At 35.1% G+C, this 22809-nt stretch overlaps 2 protein-coding genes and 1 pseudogene across 2 annotated transcripts; 2 read left to right on the plus strand and 1 right to left on the minus strand.

The window, feature by feature from the left end:
- The first annotated feature begins 4708 nt into the window (after positions 1–4708).
- On the plus strand, positions 4709–14326 carry LOC114749239 (pentatricopeptide repeat-containing protein At2g41080-like; annotated as a pseudogene).
- On the plus strand, positions 7606–9972 carry LOC114749241 (uncharacterized). The gene is made up of 2 exons (XM_028937730.1): positions 7606–7747; positions 9515–9972. Exons 1-2 carry the CDS (start codon positions 7606–7608, stop codon positions 9796–9798), a joined length of 426 nt encoding a protein of 141 aa, XP_028793563.1. The 3' UTR covers positions 9799–9972.
- Positions 14327–15301: 975 nt separating the features above from the next.
- LOC114749238 (40S ribosomal protein S26-3-like) lies at positions 15302–19572 on the minus strand. Its single transcript, XM_028937729.1, has 6 exons — positions 19477–19572; positions 19341–19394; positions 16440–16532; positions 16078–16162; positions 15850–15989; positions 15302–15373 (listed from the first exon to the last, which is right to left on the minus strand). The coding sequence occupies exons 1-6, from the start codon at positions 19570–19572 to the stop codon at positions 15302–15304; spliced, it is 540 nt and encodes a 179-aa protein (XP_028793562.1).
- Between the last annotated feature and the right edge of the window lie 3237 nt (positions 19573–22809).

Here is a 22809-nt window from a genome sequence, read left to right on the forward strand (position 1 = left end):
ATGATCACTTGAACAATCCTATATATTTTTTTGAATGAAAAGAGATCTAACATTGGAGAAATCAATAACAGTTCTAACCACATCGTCCACAAAATGCCATGTGCTGGCTTCAAATTTCATGAAAATTCAGCTTCTGTTAAAGCATCACTGTAAATTGTAACGAAATAGAATAAATACCGCAGATAAATAATAAGACGTGAAGTAAAACAAATTATTTTTCAATTCTAACCACATACCAGGGCCTCGCCGAACAAAGGTTCTGCCCTCATACACTCGCTACAATAATGGACCACCACATATAATTTCGGGGCCTCAAACCCAACTGCCTCGCCTGCGTTCCTTACCAGATACATCTTTATTGCCTTATGCTGTACATTTATTAGCACATAAATATGCAACTTAGAATCCAGCCAAGGAATCACAACACTAGGGTATATCGAATCCATCCAAGGAGCTTACAAAGTCAGTGACCACAACAGTTAAGAATGCATAAGCACAGTAGTGAAAACACCTGACATCAGAATTCTCACAATTCAGAAACAGAATTCAGCCTACGCTTAACTTGACCAACACTGGGAACTTGAACTTGATCCTATGGACATAGGACGGACAGGAGTGAATTTTCATAGTCCAGAATCAAGCTAGAACACGAACTGGTGTAATGCTGAGCAGTAATGCGAGCTTAAGAACAGTCAGGCTTTAACAAATTGAGCGTAAAATCACCTCAGAACCATAATTTCACAGAAAATACAGGTGACTAACTCAGATGAGGTTTCCAGAGAGTTAAGGAGCTGAGTGGACGAAAGTGCAGCGTGTGAGTCAACTTACGTGGGGCATATGAATCTGATTACTTAGGGAAGGGATTTCAGAACGGGAAAGCAGTAGGTTTATTTAAGCCAATACACCAGCGAATCAGAGTTCAATGCACTCCACCTTATGTATGAGTTCACCGAATCATTATTTCACAACAGCTTTTTGTGGAGGTGAAGAAATCAGATCAGATTTTCAGAGAGTGAAACACACATTGAACAGCTACAAAATAGAGAAAATGCCACAGAGTGCTCGCCAGATCGCTATCAGATAACGCAGCAAGGTACTAGCAAAGTTTCAGTGCCCTAATTTGAACTACAGAGGCTGATCTAGCAAAATTTTACAAGGTAACTGCAAAAGGAGAAATACCTTGAGGCATCTCTTGTGACACTGGCTGCAGCGAACGAAAAGCAACTCCAGCACCTGGAAGAATCATACAATCGCAAATAAAAAAAGTGTGCAAGAAAAGAAATCCCGGGCGGGGGGGGGGGATTCCTGAAAGAATCTTACAGTTGCGTAGAACAGTTGGAAAGGGAGAGCGATCAGCCATTTGCAAGAACGGAGGAGGAACACGATCGGAAAGAACAAGAACAGCAGCCAATTCATGGTTAGATCGCCGGCGTCCTCAGAATCTCCGTCCCTCGCTTTCTTTCTTCTCCTCCACTCCAGCGTTTCTGGCGTGTTTCCCTCCCTTTCTTCCCTTTTAAAGTGATTTTAATGAGTTCCTCCGTTGTCCGCACTCACCACTCTGTATCTCCCGCCTTCTCTATCTCCTACGGCTTGCGCTTCTTGCGGGTTTCCCTCCCTTCCTCCTCTCTTAGTTTAATTTTAATGAAATTAAGCCATTCCCGAATTTAAGGAATTTTTTAAAAAATAAATAACATTGAGAAATTGATGAAAACTCAATTTCAAAATTTTATTGATATAGAAACATGATATACTTTTATATATTTCTAAAAATTTTACAGACACAAAAATACTAGCACCGTGACATTAATTTGGGTTCATAACAATTTGGATTGACATTATAAACCAACGCACAATTTTAAATTGGTTTTTTAAATAAATAAAATTGTTTTTTTGAAATTTCCATTGCATCAAAATTTTTAGAAACAAATATCTTGCTTTCTTTTACCTTTTGACATTTTGCATTTTGGCTCTAATCCAGGTGTAATACTGCCTCCTTGCAATTAGTTGCTTGTGGATACTTGAGATTTTGTTGCTGCCTAAATAAAACTTTTTGCCAAGAAATGAGTCAACCTAACTTTATAATAATGCCATAAACTAATAAACCAAGAATAAATAACTAATTTATTTTCGTTGGCAAGAGAAATAATAATTTATTTTCTTATAAGTTGATGATTAATATATAAAATTCACACCAGTATTGATTCAAATTTTTTTACTGAGAATATTAAGTAAATTTAATACATGAAATTCATATGAAAAGATATCCTCAAATTGAAATAAAAATAAATAAAATTGGACTTCAAATATAATTTTTTTTTTCAAGAAATGACAATTTGATTCAAATATTTAAAATAAAAGATCTGGTGGACTTGGACCTATACTATTACACTGAAGTAAAAACCAGAGGCCTCAATCCCAGACCAGTAGATAAGCCAGTAAAGATAATAACGGTATATGTTTTCATTTTTTACACATTAATGAATGGACCATGAACCAGTGACCTCACAAAGAATATTGATTCGATTTTTTTTTCACAGAGAATATTAAATAAGTTTAATACATAAAATTCATATGAAAATATATTCTAAAATCTGAATAAAAATAAATGAAATTGGACTTTAAATATAAGTTTTCTTTTAAAAGAAATGACAATATCATAGGAATCTGTAAAATAAAAGATCCGGTGGTCTTGGACTTGGACTTGGACCGATACTATTACACTGAAGCGGAAACCAGAGACCTTAAGCCCCCAGACCAGTATACCCCATTGATCCAAGTGCGATTTGAATATAAAAACACGCCATGGGGACATCACAATTAATGATGATGCATCCTTTTTTTTTTCCCCCCTTTGTGGGCGATACATAATGATGATGCATTCGACGTAGACGCTATACATACATGTATTTAAATTGAAATGATCAGTAACCTCTGGTAACTTTAAATTGGCAACAAAAAAAAAAAAAAAGCTATGATATTTCTAAACAGGTCCATTACTTCCAAATTTCCAATTGGTTTATCCACAACGTTATTATGAATATCGAAGGCATGCTTCGTCCATAGTACCGATTTATGATCACTTGAACAAATCCTCTAATTTTTTTGAACGAAAAGGGATATAATATTGGGGGAAAAAGTTCAATAACAGCTTCAACTACTTCATCCGCCTTGCTGATGTTAATTTCGAAGGTCAGCTTCCCAAAACATCATGTTCCAGTCTTCAGATGCCACGGAAATGGAGCTTCTACTGAAGCATCACTGTAAATTGTAACGAAATGGAATAAATATTGCACTTAAATACTAAGACGTGCATGTGACACAGATTATTTTTCAATTCCAACAACATACCAGAGGATCGCCGAACAAAGGCTCCACCCTCCTTTTTCGTCTTTTTCCTGGCAGTGGCCACCATCATACAAACATCACTACAGTAGTGAGCGGGCACAAATAGTATCAGGGCGTCATTCCCAACTACCTCGCCTGCGTTCCTCACCAAATGCACTTTTATTGCCTTATGCTGTTCATTTATTAGCGCGTAAACAACTCAGAATTTACGTTTCAGGAAAAAATTCTGGTTCATATCAGTGATTGCAACAAAATGGACCCAAGGAATCACAACTATGAAATCCATCCAAGAGTTTGCAAAGTCATAGTGACAGTAAACAGTTAAGAATGCATAAGTACGGTGAAAACAGCTAACATCAGAATTCTCGCAATTCAGAAACAGAATTCAGCCATTGCTTAACTTGACCAGGACTAGGAACTCGAACTTGATCCTAAGGATATGGACGGACAGGAGTGAATTTTCACAGTCCGATCCAGAATCAAGCTTGAACTTGGCTAGACCAATAGCTAGTGTAATGCAATAGACTCACTCAGTGTTGCAGCGGCAATGCGAACTTAACAATGGTTAGGCTTTAACAAATTCCGCGGAAAATCACTTCAGAACCACAATTTCACAGAAAATTCAGGTGAATAACTCAGATCAGATTTCCAGAGAGCCGAGCAGGCATTAAACAGCTAAGTGGACGAAAGTGCTGCCTGTGAGTCAACTTACGTGTGGCATGTGAATCATATTACTTGGGGAAGGGATTTCAGAACAGGAAAGCAACAAGTTTATTTAAGCCAATAAACCAGCAAATCAAAGTTCAATGCTCTCACGCTTACGTATGAGTTCAGCAAACCATAAGACAATACAGGTGAAGAAATCAGATCAGATTTTCAGAGAGTTAAGCACGCATTAAACAGCTACAAAATGAAGAAAATGTCTCAGAGTGCTCACCAGTTTGCAATCAGATACCGCAGTTGCAAAGTTTCAGTGCCCTAACTTGAACTACAGAGGCTGATTTAGCAAAAGTGTACGAGGTAACTACAAAACGAGAAATACCTTGAGGCAGAGCTGGTGACACTTTCTGCAGCGAATGAAAAGCAACTCCCGCACCTGGAAGAATCGTACAATCGCACATGAGAAAAGTGCGCAAGAAAAGAAATCGAGGGGGAAAAAATTCCTGAAAGCTCTTACAGTTGCGTGGAACAGTTTGAAGGGCAGAGCAATCAGCCAGATGCAGGAACGAAGGAAGAACACGATAGGAAAGAACAAGAACTGCAGCCAATTCATGGTTAGATCGCCGGCGTGAAGGTGGTCTATCAGTCCTCAGAATCTCCGTCTCTCGCTTTCTCTCTTCTCCTCCACTCCAGCGTTTATGGCATGTTTCCCTCCCTCTCCTCCCTTTTAAAGGGATTTCAATGAGTCCGTCCGTCGTCCGCACTTACCACTCTGTTTCCCGACTCCTCTATCTCCTCCAGCGTGTGCTTTCTGCGTGTTTCCCTCCCTCGCTCCTCTTTTATTTTAAATAATTCAAAAAGGAGAGAAAATTTCCAATAAAATTTTAGTTCTTTTTAGCTGAACTAATAAAATTATGGTTGAATTTATAAAATTTCAAATGATGATTTAAACTTACAAAATTCTAAATTAATCATAATGACTAAATTAAAATGTTAAAATGTGCAAGTTTTCTTAATTTTGAATTTACTAATGTGATTGACTTTTTTAGTTTGTAATGTGGTTTTGAGTTTGTATTTGTTTTCTGTATTGTTTTGTCCTTATGATTGTTTTTTTTTTGATATGTCGTAGTTTTTTATTTGTAATGCAATAAAAATTTTCTTTATCAAAAAAATAACGTAATTAACAGCATTTTTAATAATATTTGTAGTTTCATTAAGATTCTTAATAGAGTTGTACATATTATTATAAGAGCTGTAAATGACATAATGTAGCTCATCATTAAAAGATAATTCAAATTTTTAAATATGAACTATAAAAAGTAGAATAATCTCGAATGAAAAATATCTAAAACAAATTCTTAAAAGATATGAAACTTTTATGTTTATTTAATGTGATAACTCTCATAAAAATTCTATATACCCAAAATAAAAATAGTGAATAAGAAGTTAAAAGATATATAAAAAATTGAAAAATGTTAATTTTTTAATTTCCGCATCCTAACACGAGTGGAGCTTGCGTGCGTTTCTCCTGTGTTTTGCTCCCCCCTTCCCCTTTTAATATAATTTTAATGAAATTAAATCCCTTCAATTTAAGCTTTTTTCCCCCTCAAAAATAACTTTGAGAAAATTGACGAAAAGTATATATAAAATTTTGTAAATAAAAAAAATAATATTTTTTTTTATATTTCTAAAAATTTCGTAGACACAAAATACCAGCACTGTGACAATGATTTGAGTTCATCAATTGGGACTGACATTAAACCAACGCACAATTTTAAACTGGTTTGTTAAATTAAATAAAATTTTTTTCCCAAAAATGAGTTAAACTAAATTGATAATCATGCCATAATATAATAAACCAAGAATATATAATTAGTTTATTTTCATATAAGGTGGCGATTAATAAAATTCATAAGAGTGAAAATAATAACGGAATATGTTTTCATTTTCAACACATCATCCCCGACGATGAACCAGTGAGCTTGCAAAGAATATTGATAATTTCTTTACAGAGACTATCAAATAAATTTAAATTAAGTATGGATGGTTCATATCCTGATAACTGAAATAAAAAATAAACTGAAATGGATTTTAAATACTATCTTAACTTCTTAATATAAAGGCTAGCTGATTAATTTGAGTAGATAAAAAAGAAGTTAAATTAGTTATTTGTTATAGATATGTATTATCTTTCTTAAGATATCTTTGCTACTTAAGTATATTAGTTGAAACTCCCATTATTATAAGGATTATCTTTTTAAAAAAAAGATAAATATCAAAAATAAAATGGATTGAGATTTTATATTTAGAACTAAAATAAAATTAAATAACCTCTTATATAAAGATAGAAGGTACTATATTTCTTTGTGTTTTTTTGGAAATGACAATTTTACTCAAATAATAACTAAAATAGGACATCCGGAGAACTTGGACCTCTACTATTACATTGCAGCAAAAACCCAGAAGAGCTAAAGCCCAGATCACTTGACGAGCCTAAACAGAAAAACAAAAGCCCAACGAACTTGAAAAATCAGTTTGGCATCTCACGTAAGAGATATAAATAGGAAAATTGCAACGAAGATTGTAATTTCACATATTGAGGTTTTTATTTATAATTTTTCTATAACATATCTGTGCATTTGTCATTTTATTTCAATAAATATTTCAAACAAATAAAACACCTCAAAAAACGCCGCCATTGATGAAGTGGAAGGGCACAACTCAGAAACATTTTTCGGAGAAGGGAACCATTGAAAATTGATGAACTTGGAAAGATGTAACCGTCGAACTGCAAGAGGAAAAACAGACTATACTAATTGGAAGAGTTGCGTAAACAAAAAAATAAAAATTAAAAAAAAACAGGATGCCATTGAAAGAGGATTGCTTCAAGCTCCACCGGCTGGACGAGGTGCTTCCTTTCAAAAAGGATAATTTCATCAAACATATTGAATATTTGAAACATAACAAATATAACGTGTAAAGCCTGGTAAACTCAATGATATCCTCTAATTATTTTTTTTCCCCCTGAAAACCATCAAGCTGTCTCACTGACCAACTGGTAACTATTTATTAAGATCTTTTTTTAACTTTTATAATGTGATTAACTTGTTTTAGCCTTTGATGTAGTTGAGTCTGTATTTTTTTACTTTATTGTTTTGTCCCTATGATTGTGATTTTTTTTTTGAATATGTTGTAATTTTTTATTCTTAATGCCGTAAAAAAAATTTGTCAAAAAACTAATGTGATTAACAACTCTTTTAGTAATATTTAGAATTTCATTAATGTTATTAATAGAGTTCTAAATATTGTTATAATAATTTTTAATAAAAGATCAAATAGACAAGATAATTCAAATTTTTAATTTTTAAATAGAAAATATAAAAATAAAATAATCTCAAATGAAAAATATCAAAGACAAATTCTTTAAAAATCTGAAAATTTTATGTTTTTTTATGTGATAACTCATGAAATTTCTATACGGCCGAAATAGAAATAGTGAATAAGAAGTTAGAAGATGGGGAAAATCCTCAAAAAGATAATCAATAGTGATTACAAAATAGTGTTGTCATTTTCTTCTGAAGGTGAAAGAAGATTCCAAGCATGGAAGCTCTGAGGAAGAAGCGGCTCAAGGTGGGAATACGTCTTATTCTATTGGTGTTCTTCGTCTTGAGTTCTTCAGCTTGGACTGGTGAAATCCATGGCAGAGTTGTTTGTGATGTCTGTGGCAATTCTTCTATAGAAGGTCCCCCCCCCCCCAAAAAAAAATAGCACTATCTTTCACCTCGGTGTCCTTCTGATTGGGTTGTCCAATTGGATTTCTGATTTTATGCCGAAATTGGTTTTCATTTTAATTGAATTGCATTGTTTTTTTTCCTCAACTGGTGGACTCAGCTGATGATCCTGCTTTTATGAGCTTGCTGAAGGGTAGTTTGGTTATATAGGGGCTGTGGAAATAGGTTGAAAGAGAGTCTTAATTTAGTTTTGTACCATCTGTTTCATATCAAGCATTATTGCAATTGAATTTTCAGCCTTTCAATTTGGTCACCCCACTGTTTTCATCTTCAGTCACAAATAGCTTATTTGATCTAAAGATTTGTTGGATGCGTGCGATTTCTTCAATCTTATATTCGGTTTAGATATAAAATTTGTTAGCAAAGCTGAAGTAGAATCCGTGTCATAAGATGGCTTGGTGTTTTACTCGATTGTTCTTGCAAGCCTTGATGAAGAATTTGATAGCCTGCTTTAAGCTTGCTGCTTCGTTGGAATGACATGACTTTAGTTTAACCAGTTACCATTCTGACCAATCCGTCAAGCTAAACTTTAATCATTGGCAAAGATATAGTTCTTTTAAAAAAATAAATAAATAAAAATCGATTCACTGACTGATTAGTATCACTTCACCTTTCGCCCAATGTTTTAGTTTGTGATTCCCAACGATGGCAAGGATTGAAGTTCGGAAGGAGCTTTGTAATAATGTTATTAGAGCCCTTGTGAATCATCCGGATACAATTTTAATAAATTATATTTCACTTTTCAAAACCATTTTCTTCGCATTCTCTTGCAACACAATTGCTATTGTTTGCTTATATTTATCAACAACCAGAATATTTTGGGTCACATTGCTGCATTCCACTCAGGCAAGTTCAGGCAGAGAGGTATGAATGTAGTAGACTGCCTTACTGTCCTTACAACTGACTTCATTAGAGTTAGCATTGGAGCCCCTTGAGTAGTGAATATTTTCAAGACTAAACTTGTTGGAACAACCTGTTTTCTACAGAGGATGTGAATCAGGAAAAGTGTTTGTGTCGCTTAGATTTTGCAGTCAATAGTTGTCTCATTCACTAAGACTATATGCTTTTGATGGATTTGATTTATTGAAATAACTTTGTTCCTATTGTTCTCTATTCTAGGGCCAAAGCTACTTGGAGTAAGTTGTAATCTCCATGATTTTACATTGGGAAACTAGGGGCAGCTCAAGGGTTTTCCTCACAATCATCTGATTTATTTTCATTTTTGCAATCGGTGAAAAACTATTCAAACAATCTGAATACTCAAAACCTTCAAGTTTCCATCTTAAAATACCACTTATGTAACTGCGATTCACACATTGTGGGGTCTTGCAACCTAGTACGTTGATTCTGCCACTTGAATAAAATTTATCGAATTGATTTTTCTTTCTAACCTGCTGTATTTGAATTCTGTTCACCAATAATATCACATTTGAACCAAGTAATTGATTTGGTTGATACTGCTCATCAGTTTGATGGCACAATTCCATCTGCCTCCCAGGATTATAATTGAAGAGTAATGCAACAGAGGTAATAGCAATATTATTGTCCTCTGGAAGTGAAACTAGTCCCTTTCTCCAGCAAAACAAATGAAAAATAAGATGTATTTCAAATGCTTGATGCGACCTAGGATTCAGATTTGGCAGATCAATCCATAACATGATTAACTATCAATATTCTGTTAGTTTTCCTAAAATGTGACTGTGACTGCTTTGATGCAGGTGCTGAGGTTGCTGTTCTTTGCCTCACAAAGTCCGGGGAGGTTCTAAATTACCAGGCATTCACAGACACTAGAGGGATTTACACTGTTGCCGAGACAATGCCCGAGAGCGATCATTGGGATGCCTGTCTTGCTCGTCCCATTAGCAGCTTCCATGAGCAGTGCACCGAACTCGGCAAGGCCTGCTCAGGGGTGAAGTTCAGCTACAATCACCCATCAGGTTATTCCCACATAGTTAGAACTTCCGTTTACCGACCTTCTAGCCTTCCAACCTACTGTATTTGATCTGCCCTGGCCTTGCTACAAACCTAATGGTGACCATACTTGGTTAAACTGCAAGGGAAACTAAGGAGTACATGAGCAATTCATGCTATACTATGCGCGCGCGCGTGCACACATATATGGAGTGTTGTCTGATATTTATTATTACTATGGAGCCTAGTTGAAGTGAAGGTGTGAACTGTGAGTCTATGACCAAAGGACTTGTGAATGACATTGTCATTGACAGTGACAGTGGACCATGTTCATTGTAAGGAGTTTGAGAAGTGAACCATACTGTTTGTAACTTATGAATAGTTCTTTTTTTTAATAGTTTTTATATTATATATTATTAAATTGTTCAGTTTTCATGTACATCATTGTTACTGCAGTGAGTCTTTTAGTCACATCCTTGCATTATAGCAAGTGCAAGGCATTGTGAAGGAGGTCATAAATAATAACCTAGCTTGTGTGTGTTTGGATATTTCTGTGTTAAATTTGATCCATCCCCCCCGGGGGTTGCCGCCCCCAGGGGGGACAAATGCAAGAAATTGACAATTTTAAAGAGTTGGGGGGGGGGGTAATTTTGAAGAAGGTGAATTGAGGTGAGGCATTTATCTATATGGTCAGTGGAGTGGTCCATTAATTAGGTATATGCGTTTACTGGATGTAAAATTGTAAACTGTATTCTTAACAATTGGGATGGCCAATTCCATTTATTCCTAAGGATGGAAAATTCCATTGATTTCTAAGCTCAAGAAAAATTTAAAATCTTATCCTCAAAGTGTTCAGAGGTTTCCTAAGGTCAAGGTTTGCATACAAATTGTTTACTAATTAAGTCTTTACATCAATCGATAGTGGGATTTGAATATGCGATGTTATGGGTTATGAGTAAGCTTTTTATCAAGTGAATCAACTTTTATCGGCAATAGAACACTGTTATATAACCGGTAACATTGCGCAACCAAGATGAAGGCCAAAACAGAATCAACATAAGCAAGCAGACCAGCGAATAAAGGAAACAACCTGAAGCCCATCCTTGCCATCGGACACTAAGATACCATTTGGTATGAATTATTAAAAATGAGGGATAACAATTAGAATTAGGATCGAAAAAATCTATTAAAAGAGTATTTAACATGAGTGATTATTCATTAAATGGGATTATACAAACTCATATATGTGGGATTGAGAAATACTACAGGGAAAATTGGTATTCTCCAATACTACTTTCATAGGTTTGCCTAATCTCATCTAACAAGTACTTAATCATGCTAAAAACTTTTTTAATGGTTTTTTTTCAATTATAATCTTACTTCCTATCCCCCATTTTCAATATTTCGCACCAAACAGGACCTGAGAATCCAGCTTGACTCCACCGAACTAAAACAAATAGGAAAAGGCATAGAATTAGGTAAGATGAATCTTTCCCCCCTTAATCTAGTCAATGTGTTGGCCAAAAAAAAAAAAAGATAATCTCATATTTGAACAGAATCAATATCAATCATATTTTATGGAGAAAATGATATAAAAAGAAGTTAAAAATTGTAATATTTCAATTCGGGTATCTAAGATTTCAAAATTGTAGGGAAGGAAATTATGCCTGATTTGATATTTTGCAAATATAGTTAAATAACAAAATGCCATTGTATCAAAAAATTTATTAACAAGTTATGAACTAATAATGATAAGTATTGAACAGTAAATTAGAAGAAATGTATTGATAATAACAAGTTATTTATTAATAAATTATGAACTGATAATAATAAGTGTTAAACAGCCAATAATAATAAATGTATTGATAATCGCAAGTTTGATAGCTTTTTTTTAAAAAAAAAGAAAATCTAATACGAGTACATTTTAGCTATTCGATTACATTTACAAAATATTAAATTAAGCACCACTTTCTTTCTTTTTATATTGTTTTCCCTACTTTATATTATAAATAGAGGCAAGAAAAAAATTGAGATAATAATTATTTACCAAATTAATAGTAAATAAATTTTATTTCATCAGTTTTTTTCAAAAAATAAATTTATTTTATTTTTTATATCAAATATTAATCGTAATTAATAAATTATAAATCCATATTCTTCACCCAAAGAAAATCAATACTGAGAGTCTGAACTCTGAAACTCTAGTTCCGACTGGCAAAAGCGAAGGGCTTTGGTGAGGGAGAACAATATACAGAAATGGTTGTTGCAGACAAAAGAAGAGGATGAAAGTGGCAGCAACGCTGAGACTCGTGGTGGGTTCCGTCACAAGGCAAATTCTCCGTCCTCAACCCTCTTCCACCCTCGAACATCTGTCCGTCAGGGTGGAGGCGGGGGGGCGACGGTGGAGGGAGACCACTAGCTCGGAGGGCGAAAGGCACAAATTAAAAAAATTTGGAAGAACTATAGTGTTTGGGTAAATAATTTTTCTTCTGCAGCATTTTGAGGGATATTTTCTTTTCTTCCGGTTTGTTACTTGAAAAAGCCTCATTTTATGTATGAAAGGGCAATTTAAACAAGCCTATAGCAAATGCATGGGCGCTTCTTGTCCTCCGCATTTTAACATCTCTTATGTGGCTGCCATTTTTCAAAGTCGAGTTTCACATTTCTCCACCATTTCTCTGAAATCTCACTTGTAAAAAGGGCACTTCGTGTATCTCAAAGAGCAATTTGTCAGCCTTTGTAACAAAGGATACATTAAAGAAGCATTTTATTTCTTTCTACCTAAGATATGGGAAGAACCCAATCTGTTCTCTCATCTACTCCAAGCATGCATATTGAGAAAGTCCATGCCCTTAGGGAAACAACTCCATTCTTTGATAATCACATCCGGGACTTCCTCGGACAAGTTCATTTCCAATCATCTCTTGAACCTCTACTCAAAATTTGGAGACCTACAGACAGGTGTGACTTTGTTTCATCGTATGCCCAAGAGGAATACAATGTCGTGTAACATTATGATTAAAGCATATCTTCAAAATCGTGATTTTGAGAGTGCTAATACGTTGTTTAATGAAATGTCGGAGAGAAATGTTGCAACATGGAATGCAATGGTCACAGGATTGACCCAGTTTGAAATGAATGAGGAGGCTATGTCATTGTTCTCAGAAATGAACAACTCGGGATTCATGCCTGATGAGTACTCCTTAGGTAGCATACTTAGGGGATGTGCACATTTGAGAGCTTTGTTAGCAGGAATGCAAGTTCATGCTTATGTGATGAAATGTGGGTTTGAGCTTAATTTGGTTGTGGGAAGCTCTTTAGCTCATATGTATATGAAAGTTGGAAGCATGCAAGACGGAGAAAATATTATCAAATCAATGCCAATTCATAATGTTGTTGCTTGGAATACACTTATTGCTGGAAAAGCACAAAATGGGTATGCTGAGGAAGTTCTGAATCACTACTGTTTGATGAAGATGGCGGGTTTTAGGCCTGATAAGATTACTTTTGTGAGTGTGATTAGTGCCTGTTCAGAGTTAGCCACCCTTGGTCAGGGGAAGCAAATTCATACTGAAGCAGTCAAAGCAGGAGCTAGCTCTGTAGTTGCCGTAGTTAGTTCACTAGTTAGTATGTACTCCAAATGTGGATGTCTGGAAGACTCCGTCAAAGCTTTCTCAGAATGCGAGGAACCAGATGTTGTATTATGGAGCTCAATGATTGCTGCTCATGGTTTTCATGGGAAGGGGCAAGAGGCTATCAAACTCTTTCATCAAATGGAGCAAGAAAAATTTCAGGCAAATGAGGTTACGTTCTTGAGTTTGCTATATGCTTGCAGTCATAGTGGACTGAAGGACAAGGGGCTCGAGTTCTTCAATTTGATGGTCGATGTGTATGGACTCAAGCCTTGGTTAGAACATTATACCTGCATGGTTGACCTACTCGGTAGATCTGGTTGTTTGGAGGATGCTGTGGCTATGATACGAGAAATGCCTGTGAGGGCTGATGCAATTATATGGAAAACATTGCTATCTGCATGCAAAATCCACAAGAATACTGAAATGGCAAGAAAAATTGCTGAAGAAGTTATTAGGATAGATCCCCACGACTCAGCTTCTTATGTTCTTCTCTCAAACATTCATGCCGCGGCTAAGAGTTGGCAGCATGTTTCCGAAGTGTGGAAAGCCATGAGAGACAGGAAGGTGAAGAAAGAACCTGGTATTAGTTGGGTAGAACTGAAGAATCAAGTTCACCAGTTCACTCAGGGTGGAAAATCCCACCCAATGTCAGTGGAGATTGATTTGTATCTAGACGAACTAACTTCAGAAATGAAGTTCCATGGCTATGTCCCTGATACTGCTTCCGTTTTGCATGACATGGATAATGAGGAGAAAGAATATAACTTGGCACACCATAGTGAAAAATTGGCCATTGCTTTTGGTTTAATGAACACCCAAGAGGGCGTGCCCATAAGGGTGATGAAGAACCTGAGGGTTTGCAGTGATTGTCATGTTGCCTTCAAGTTCATATCCAAGATAAAGAATCGAGAAATTATAGTGCGAGACTCTACCAGGTTTCATCATTTAAAAAATGGCATGTGCTCTTGTGGAGATTACTGGTAGTTGTCGGATTCTTTCTTCTCATGGGTGTACTTGGACAGTGCTGAGTTCGCTCTACTTCATTGACCTGGTTCATTTGGTTGACTTGGCCAATTGAGTGGCAAGGATATCTCTAAAACTCTTATTTATGCGCTCTCTGAGCTCAATGCTGATGCTTTCTCTTGCTAGTGATGAAGAATTCCAAGTTGTTTACAATTTCATTAACTAGTTAACTCTCATTGCCATATACAAATTTCAGTAAAAGCTTAACTTGCTGTATTGGACGTTTTTTTCACTTTTACCAACGTGGTATATATGGACTCACCTACTATGCTTAAGAACAAGAAGTTTGGCATAAATTTCAAATTTTTTGAAATTAGGGCTTCTTATCTGATATTTGATTTGAGTGAACAGGTGTGAGTCAGCATTCTATCAGGACCCATGTTAATTTATGGATTTTTAGATGAGATGAATGAGAGTGAAGGAATTATAATTATCGGAGTTCAAATTGAAACAAAATATCTTTGTTTGATCGTTAAACACTAAATTGAGAAGGCACCTGAGGAAGGGAAACAGGGCTTTGCTCTCGTAATTCGATTGTTTATCTGTGATGTCAAACGAGGTTCTAGAAGTGAATGGAACTGATATTATCCGCAAAAATTGCACCAGGTTTCTTCCCTTAAACAATCTTAGTGGGTTGGAAGGGCCAGTAAGCCCTTGTAGATCCAAAATATAAAAGCCCAACTTAAGTATGGAGAAAAGGAATGAAGCACAGAGAAGTATTTGAGTCTGAAAACGACTAATGGCTCATTGCAAATGGAAAAGCATAAATAAAACAAGTTATACTGATTGAAAAGGTCATGTTAAAACGGGGGCAAGTATTTTTAACTAAGTAGCAGATATTGGCCAACGAAATGCAACATAGGACTGGAATCTTTTAATAGAATAATCCTTTAATCAGCTAAACGAACGTCGATGATGACAGACGCAATTGGAATTTTAGGATTTCTTGAAGGCACCACTGGGAGGACGAGGTGGCTGTCCCGGTTGAGCAGCACGAGGTAGACCATCCTATAAACAACCATATAAATTTGATCACACATAGTAAGCATGGGAAACAAGAAAAGAAATTTTTCGCCAAAAAAAAAAGAAAGAAAGAAATGACTTTGAAGGAACTAAATGCTGAAAAATACACTCGGGACGCTTGTTAGCAGTGATTTTAAGATTGTCCAAAAGTGTGATTTTTTTTTAAAAAAAATCACCGTTTATTTGAAAATGTTCGTTAAATTAATCATAAGCTATTTGAAATCATTTCCTGCAATAATCAAAAATTTGTTTTTCCCATATTCTAATTATTTTTAAATGGTTGAACAACAACATAACATTTATTAAAGCATTTTTAAAAATATTTGTTCAAAAAACAAATAATCTCTTAAACATATCAGTGCTTAAGGAATCCAAATGCAAGGGATGATAACAGTTGATTCATAGATTCTATTTTACTGTCGTATTAAACATTACTATAAACCAGAAATAAATTAACATACCGTGATTCTAGTAAACTGTTGTGGTTGTGGTGGTTGGCGATTCCTCCTTTCTTCATGAGAACGAACTCTCACCACATGAGAATGAATTGCACAGGACACACAATATTGCATCTGGATATACATCTTTGGAAGCTTGTACTCTGCATCCAATTATTAATTTATTAATTAATAAGTAATTAAAAATAGTTCCGAAAAAATGAAAGAATCCTAAGAATGCGTAGCACGTACCCTCGTAAGCACAGGCATCCTGAATATCTCTGATCGCAGCTTGCTCAACAATATTTCTCACAATGCACCTTTTGATGGCCTTGTCCTACAGTCACAATCCCAATTTTAGTGCTACCTCTGCTAATTAATATAAGAACTAATTAGAGAAAACTTAAATTGACTGTGTTTCACAAATTTAAGTTTTTTTCTACAAAATATCCCTATTTATTTATTGCAAGGGATTCCTACATATGAGAGTTTTAATACAGATGATTAAAAAGAATAGTTTAAGACCAATTGTTACAAATAAGCAGCTAAACTAGTTTTTTTTGTTGGTTATTTAGTTCTTATGTTAAATAATCAAAAAAGAGGAATGAAAATACCTTAGGACAACATTTGCCACAGTTGGAACAGTGAATAAAATCAACGTGTCCACGACCGTGCTTGCTACGCCCACAATTCCTTCTCTTAAAAGTCTGCAGAAGAAAGTGATCCGAAAGGAGGGTTCGTATAAACGAGTTTAATCGAACAAGAAAAAGAAGAGAGTAATTAAATAGTAAGCATATCGATGAAGAAATATTCGAGTCAGTAATGGTAGCTAATAACCAACCATGGCGGCTTAGACAATCTGGGCCACAGATGCACAATGTGGGGAGAGATATGAGCTCTATAGGGTTCAAGTTTTGATCAGTTTAGGGTTAGCGTTTGACAGCCTCTTTTATAACCTATAATAATAACAATTTCATACCTCATCCCGAATATAATGCAAATCATTTGATTTCTTTTTAGATATCTCCATATTATCAATTAATATTGATTAAAATTAGAGATGCGGGCGGATTTGTCAAATACCTATTTCTCTTGGGTACTTTGGCCCAGAAAAAGTTCTACAGGGTATCTCATATCAAGTTTTCCATAAATGCACTGATTTGTTGTCAGGCACCATATAGATATAGGGATATTCTGTTTGCTCAAAAAAAAAAAAGAAAAAGATATAGGGATATTCTGGGATAGACTACAAATTAAAAACTAACTTGAAAAATTATCTCACTTTAGTTTCTATAACATCTCTTTCTATATTGCTTTTATTGATTTATGGTTTCTATGATCTGCTGGCTTTGATTTTTGTTGATTTGGTTTTGATTTTCTTGATTCGGCTTTGATTTTTTTTTTTTCCAATTAACCAAATTTCTTTTTTTTTTTTTTGCATGATGTGTTTTCTCTCTCACTTCACTTTCGTGTTCACACGCCAAACTTAAGATTTAAGTATGTCGGCAAGGCGACTTGGGGTCTAAACCCATAGGCTAGAACTATTTCTATAACATCTAACTTTTTTTTTTAATAAAATTATTAATTTAGCATCAATCCTAAATTTCATGCAAGTTTAACTTGGAATTTACATTTCAGCCACGATAGAGAAATTCATCTTGTAATTGATTATTAATTAATTAACATTTTAAAGATTTTTTTTTTTTAAGTTCCTCCAGTTCGCTTGCGGCAAAGACTTTTTTTTTGTTGTTGTCCTAAATGGGCCAAAAGGATAAAGGCCCTGAAACTGAAAATAATATTCAGACCAGCAAAGAAAATCCAGAAGCCCAAAAATAACACCAAACTGGTTTGGAAACAAAAATAAACCAAAAAAGTGTCATAAATATCCATATTTTCATCTCTACTTACTGCGGTACACATAAAAGTTAAAATAATTCAGCACCTTTATTGATATCATTGTCGCTATATATATCCCATCGATCCAACTGAGATTTTACTTGCATTCAATTATTTAAATGTTTTATCTTCTTTTTTTTTCCCACTTCAAAACACATTCACGGGAGCATCACAATCAATGACGATGCATTCTACGCGGATACCATACATGTATGTATTTTGAATTAAAGTAGTCAGTAACCTATGATATTTTTAATTCGGCAAAAAAAGAAATCGATGATATTTCTAAACAGGTCCATTACTTCCGAATTTCCAATTGTTTCATCCACAACGTTATTATGAATTCTGAAGGCATGCTTGGTCCGCAGTACTGATATATGATCACTTAAACGATCCTCTAAATTTGTTTTTTGAATGAAAAGAGATCCAACATTGAAAAAAGGGCTCAACAACAGTTCCAACCACTTTATCCACGGGGTTGATGTCAGTTTCGAAGGTCTGCATTTCCAACTGTACGGTCCCAGAATATCATGTACCGGGCTTCAGTTGCCATGGAAATCCGGCATCACTGTAAATTGTAACCAAACAGAATAAACATCGCACATAAATAATAAGACGTGTAAGTGACACAGATCATTTTTCCATTCCGGCAACATACCAGGGGCTCGCCGAACAAAGGCTCCACCCTCCTTTTTCGTCTTTTTGTTTGCAGCGGCCCCCCTCTTGCAAGCATCACTGCAATAATGCACGCTCACAGATAGTTTCGGGCCATCATAGCCAACCGCCTCGCCTGCGTTCCTTACCACATGCACTTTTATTGCGTTATGCTGTACATTTATTAGCACGTAAATATGCAACTCAGAATCCAGCCAAGGAACCACAGTATATGAAATCCATCCAAAGAGCTTCCAAAATCACAGCGACAGTAACAGTTAAGAATGCATGAGTACGGTGAAAACACCTAACATCAGAATTCTCGCAATTCAGAAACAGAATTCAGCCTATGCCTAACTTGACCAACACTAGGAACTCCAACTTGATCCTAAGGATATAGGACGGACAGGAGTGAATTTTCACAGTCCGATGCGGAATCAAGCTTGAACTTGGCTAGACCTGGAACTAGTGTTAATGCAAAGCAGTAATCCGAACTCAACAATGATCTGGCTTTAACAAATTCGGCGGAGAATCACTTCAGAACCACAATTTCACAGAAAATTCGGGTCAATAACTCAGATCAGATTTCCAGAGAGCTGAGCACGCATTAAACTGCTAAGTGGACGAAAGTGCAGCGTGTGAGTCAACTTACGTGTGGCATATGAATCAGATGGATTTTTTAAGCTAACACAACAGTGAATCGGAGTTCAGTGCACTCAAGCTCACGTATGAGTTCACCGAATCATAATTCCACAACAGGTCTTTGTGGAGGTGAAGAAATCAGATCAGATTTTCAGAGAGTTAAGCACGCATTAAACAGCTACAAGAAAAAAGAAAATGTCTCAGAGTGCTCACCAGTTTACAATCAGATACCGCAGCAAGGTAGCAAAGTTTCAGTGCCCTAACTTGAACTACGGAGGCTGATTTAGCAAAAGTTTACGAGGTAACTACAAAACGAGAAATACCTTGAGGCAGAGCTTGTGACACTTTCTGCAGCGAACGAAAGGCAACTCCCGCACCTGGAAGAATCGTACAATCGCAAATGAGAAAAGTGCGCAAGAAAAGAAATCGAGCGGCAAAAAAATTCCTGAAAGCTCTTACAGTTGCGTGGAACAGTTTGAAGGGCAGAGCAATCAGCCAGATGCAGGAACGAAGGAAGAACACGATAGGAAAGAACAAGAACTGCAGCCAATTCATGTTTAGATCGCCGGCGTCCTCAGAATCTCTGTCTCTCGCTTTCTCTCTTCTCCTCCACTACAGCGTTTCTGGATTGTTTCCCTCCCTCTCTTCCCTTTTAAAGGGATTTCAATGAGTCCGTCCGTTGTCCGCACTCACCACTCTCAGTCTCCCGCGGTCCCGCCTTCTCTACCTCCTGCAGCGTGCGCTTCCTGCGTGTTTCCCTCCCTTACTCCTCTTTTAATTTAATTTTAAATAATTTTGAAAAAGGGAAAATTCCAATAAAACTACAGTTTAATTTTAAATAATTAAAAAAAAATATTAGCTTAACTTACTTTGCATTGTAAAAGGTAAACCGTTTTCCAATTATCTACCATTTATCTCAAGTTTTAATTTAGTACTTGTGTGTCTGTATTTTTTTTTTCAATAAAGCACTAATTTTATTTGTTAGCAACATGAGCCTTTGTAATTTGAGGGAATTGCAAACGAGTTTTAAGGAGGAAAGGATCTAATAATTACTTTAAAGTCTGTTAACAATTAAACGGCACATAATAATAACTTTCAATATAAGAAATAACAATTTATTTTTGATGTTTACTTGTTATTGAAACCTTAGGATAATTAAATCCTTTTTTTCAAATCTGATTCCTTGTAATTTTGTCGTTAGTATTATTAGCCCTATGCAAAAGTTAAGGGGGCGCTCAACAAATTACCACGATCGCACTGTCTGTTTGGAATCCGGATGGTGAGCTCGATCTGCTTCTGCGAGATGACAAGGGTGCCCACAGGGACACTGGGTAGGATGTTTTAAGAGGGTCTCTCCCCTCGTTTTGCATTAAAAAATACAAAGCAAAATTACCATGTTTAATTAAAAGAAATTATACAGACATCAAATTAAAAATTGAGAAAAACTATCATTATCCACAAAATGATTTTCTCTTCAACCCAGCAATTCATCATCAGGTATAGAGGTCTACATGGACAAGGTTGGACAAGATAGGACCCCTACCCGATGCCCAGCGCGAAGGATGAACGGGCTGCAAAATGCAGCCCACTACCCAGTAAAAGCCCTACCTTTTTTGGACTGGGCTAATGCAGGCTGGATAGGACGGGCGTATCTTATCTAAATTTATAACTTGAGTTATGAAATTTAAAATATTACCATATGTTTCAACAAACATCTATGTTTCAAGAATTAAACAACATTCATAATTATTAAAAACAAAACGATAAAAATTGTAATTAAAACGTTAAATATCAAATAATTTGCATCACTCTCCACAAAATTAAGAAAATGACAAAGCATATAAAAAGAATACAAGCTATATTAACATGTTCAATTATATTATTAACTTATGGTTTAATATGATTTACAGAGATCTATACGTCACATTCAGATTAGTATAATTAGTATCATTTCATGACATATAAAGTGATATTAACCTGAAAAAGTTAAAAGACAATTATAATACACAGTAAGGTAATTCAAAAAAGTTAAAATATGTGGTATATTTAAAAAAAAATAGAATTTTAAAAATGTAGAGTCTAATAATATAAGGGAGTAATGTTTGTTTTGAGTATTGGAATATAATGAAATAAAATATATTAATATTACACTACAAATATAGTATAATTTTGGAAAAAATAATATTATAATATAAATAATTATATATAATTCAGGCAGGGCCAGATGGGCAGGGCTGCATGCTATGCCCACGGCCCGGTCCTACCCGTGATTAGCCCACCTCAAAAATGTTCATTTTTTCTTAGGGCTGGATTTTTTTGGGCTGGGCAGGATATTTTTTCTGGTGGGCTTGGGCGGGCACACCAGGCAATTGGGTTTCATGAACACCCCTAATCAAGTGTGCTGCAAGTGTGAAAAGGACGACCGGAACACAATAACACGATCCAAATTTGATACTCTTTCGAGTTTTTAATATAGAACTTAATTATTAAGTTGATTTTGGTGCTAAATATAGATATATTTATCATATTTATCAATTTTTAAAAATTATTCCTATTGATATTTCTTCAACTATAATTAAATAGAAGAGGAAAAAAGGATATTAATTACTGTTTCTCATCCTAATTATAAGACTGTGTTTGTAGTCTCCAAACAAAGTTTTATAATTAGGACCGGAAATAGTATCAAGAAAGATGATTATGGTGTTTAAAAAAAATGTCATATTTCTTATTATTATTTAATTTGTCAAACATTCTTAACATAATCAAATTATATAAATAAGTCTTATATTAAGTATGAGATGAGATGATTTTTACTTTTAGTTTTCAAATAAGTAAGGAGCATTGCTAAAATTGGGACTGTTGTCTATGTATATGAGTCTCCTTGAGACAATTGAAGTGAATCAAAATGCCACAATCTTGGCCTTCAGAAATTACCACAGGGAGCATTTTTATTTTGAATCATTTGAGTCTTCTACTTCGTTTTCTTAATTTTCCATTCATGTCCTCCGCTTTGTTTCATTACTGATTTTTTTCCCAAAAAAAAAAGTCGAGGTCTCTATATTTTATTATAAAAATGGATACAAAAGCTAAATTATTTTAGAAAATTTTATTTGGGAAGCTTTTATTTAATTATTTAAAAATATGATTTTTCTTGGGTCAAAGCATTGTGATGAGACCTCAGGCTTATACTCCACTTTATTGGGCCCAGTAACGAATGGGCCCTAACAAGCTCACCAAATCCGCTGACAGGCCTGGTCCAGGCTTTAAAGTGGATTTGGGCCCAATGATCTGTAAAACCAAAAATTAATCAGGCCCATAAATATGATCAATATCAAATTGTCATTGTACCAAAAAAAAATTCAGATTATCAACATAGAAGTAGACTATAAAATGCGTATAATATTAATAGAAAGCGTAAAGTTACATATTACATGAATACCTACCAAGAGAGATACCTACATTTAGCGTATAACGGTGTCTCAAATAGAATTATGTACTAGGAGAATATACATGCTCAGCCAAAAAAAAAAAAGGATGAAGTTACCATGTGTCCGCTGCCAAAACAAAAATCCAAATATGCATTAACTGAAGCTCGATTATTTTTGCATCTGAGAAGAACCATGATTTTTTTACTGCTGCATCAGGCTTTCTTTGGTTTTGTGGCAATCGTCTTTTTTCTTTTTTGAATATTGTTCCGTTGATTACCCAGATTATTGATGATGTCGCGTGACTGGTTAATCGGGTACTTTTATCAATTAAAATAAATTCTATCAACTTTGACTAATGGTCAAC

The sequence above is a fragment of the Neltuma alba genome, unplaced genomic scaffold (assembly GCF_004799145.2).
Source record: "Neltuma alba isolate B1F8T4 unplaced genomic scaffold, ASM479914v2 tig00005994_pilon, whole genome shotgun sequence".
In the NCBI taxonomy this organism is placed as follows: Eukaryota; Viridiplantae; Streptophyta; class Magnoliopsida; order Fabales; family Fabaceae; genus Neltuma; species Neltuma alba.

Excerpts from the sequence above, each read along its gene's own strand:
- LOC114749241 (XM_028937730.1), top strand. The coding sequence starts at position 7,606 with ATGGAAGCTCTGAGGAAGAAGCGGCTCAAGGTGGGAATACGTCTTATT. Across the intron at positions 7,748-9,514 it reads TGGCAATTCTTCTATAGAAG|GTGCTGAGGTTGCTGTTCTT; the intron begins GTCCCCCCCCCC and ends GCTTTGATGCAG.
- LOC114749238 (XM_028937729.1), bottom strand. The coding sequence starts at position 19,572 with ATGAATTGGCTGCAGTTCTTGTTCTTTCCTATCGTGTTCTTCCTTCGT. Across the intron at positions 16,533-19,340 it reads GTCACAAGCTCTGCCTCAAG|ACTTTTAAGAGAAGGAATTG; the intron begins GTATTTCTCGTT and ends TTTCTTCTGCAG. Across the intron at positions 15,374-15,849 it reads AACAGTTTACTAGAATCACG|GATGGTCTACCTCGTGCTGC; the intron begins GTATGTTAATTT and ends GGTTGTTTATAG.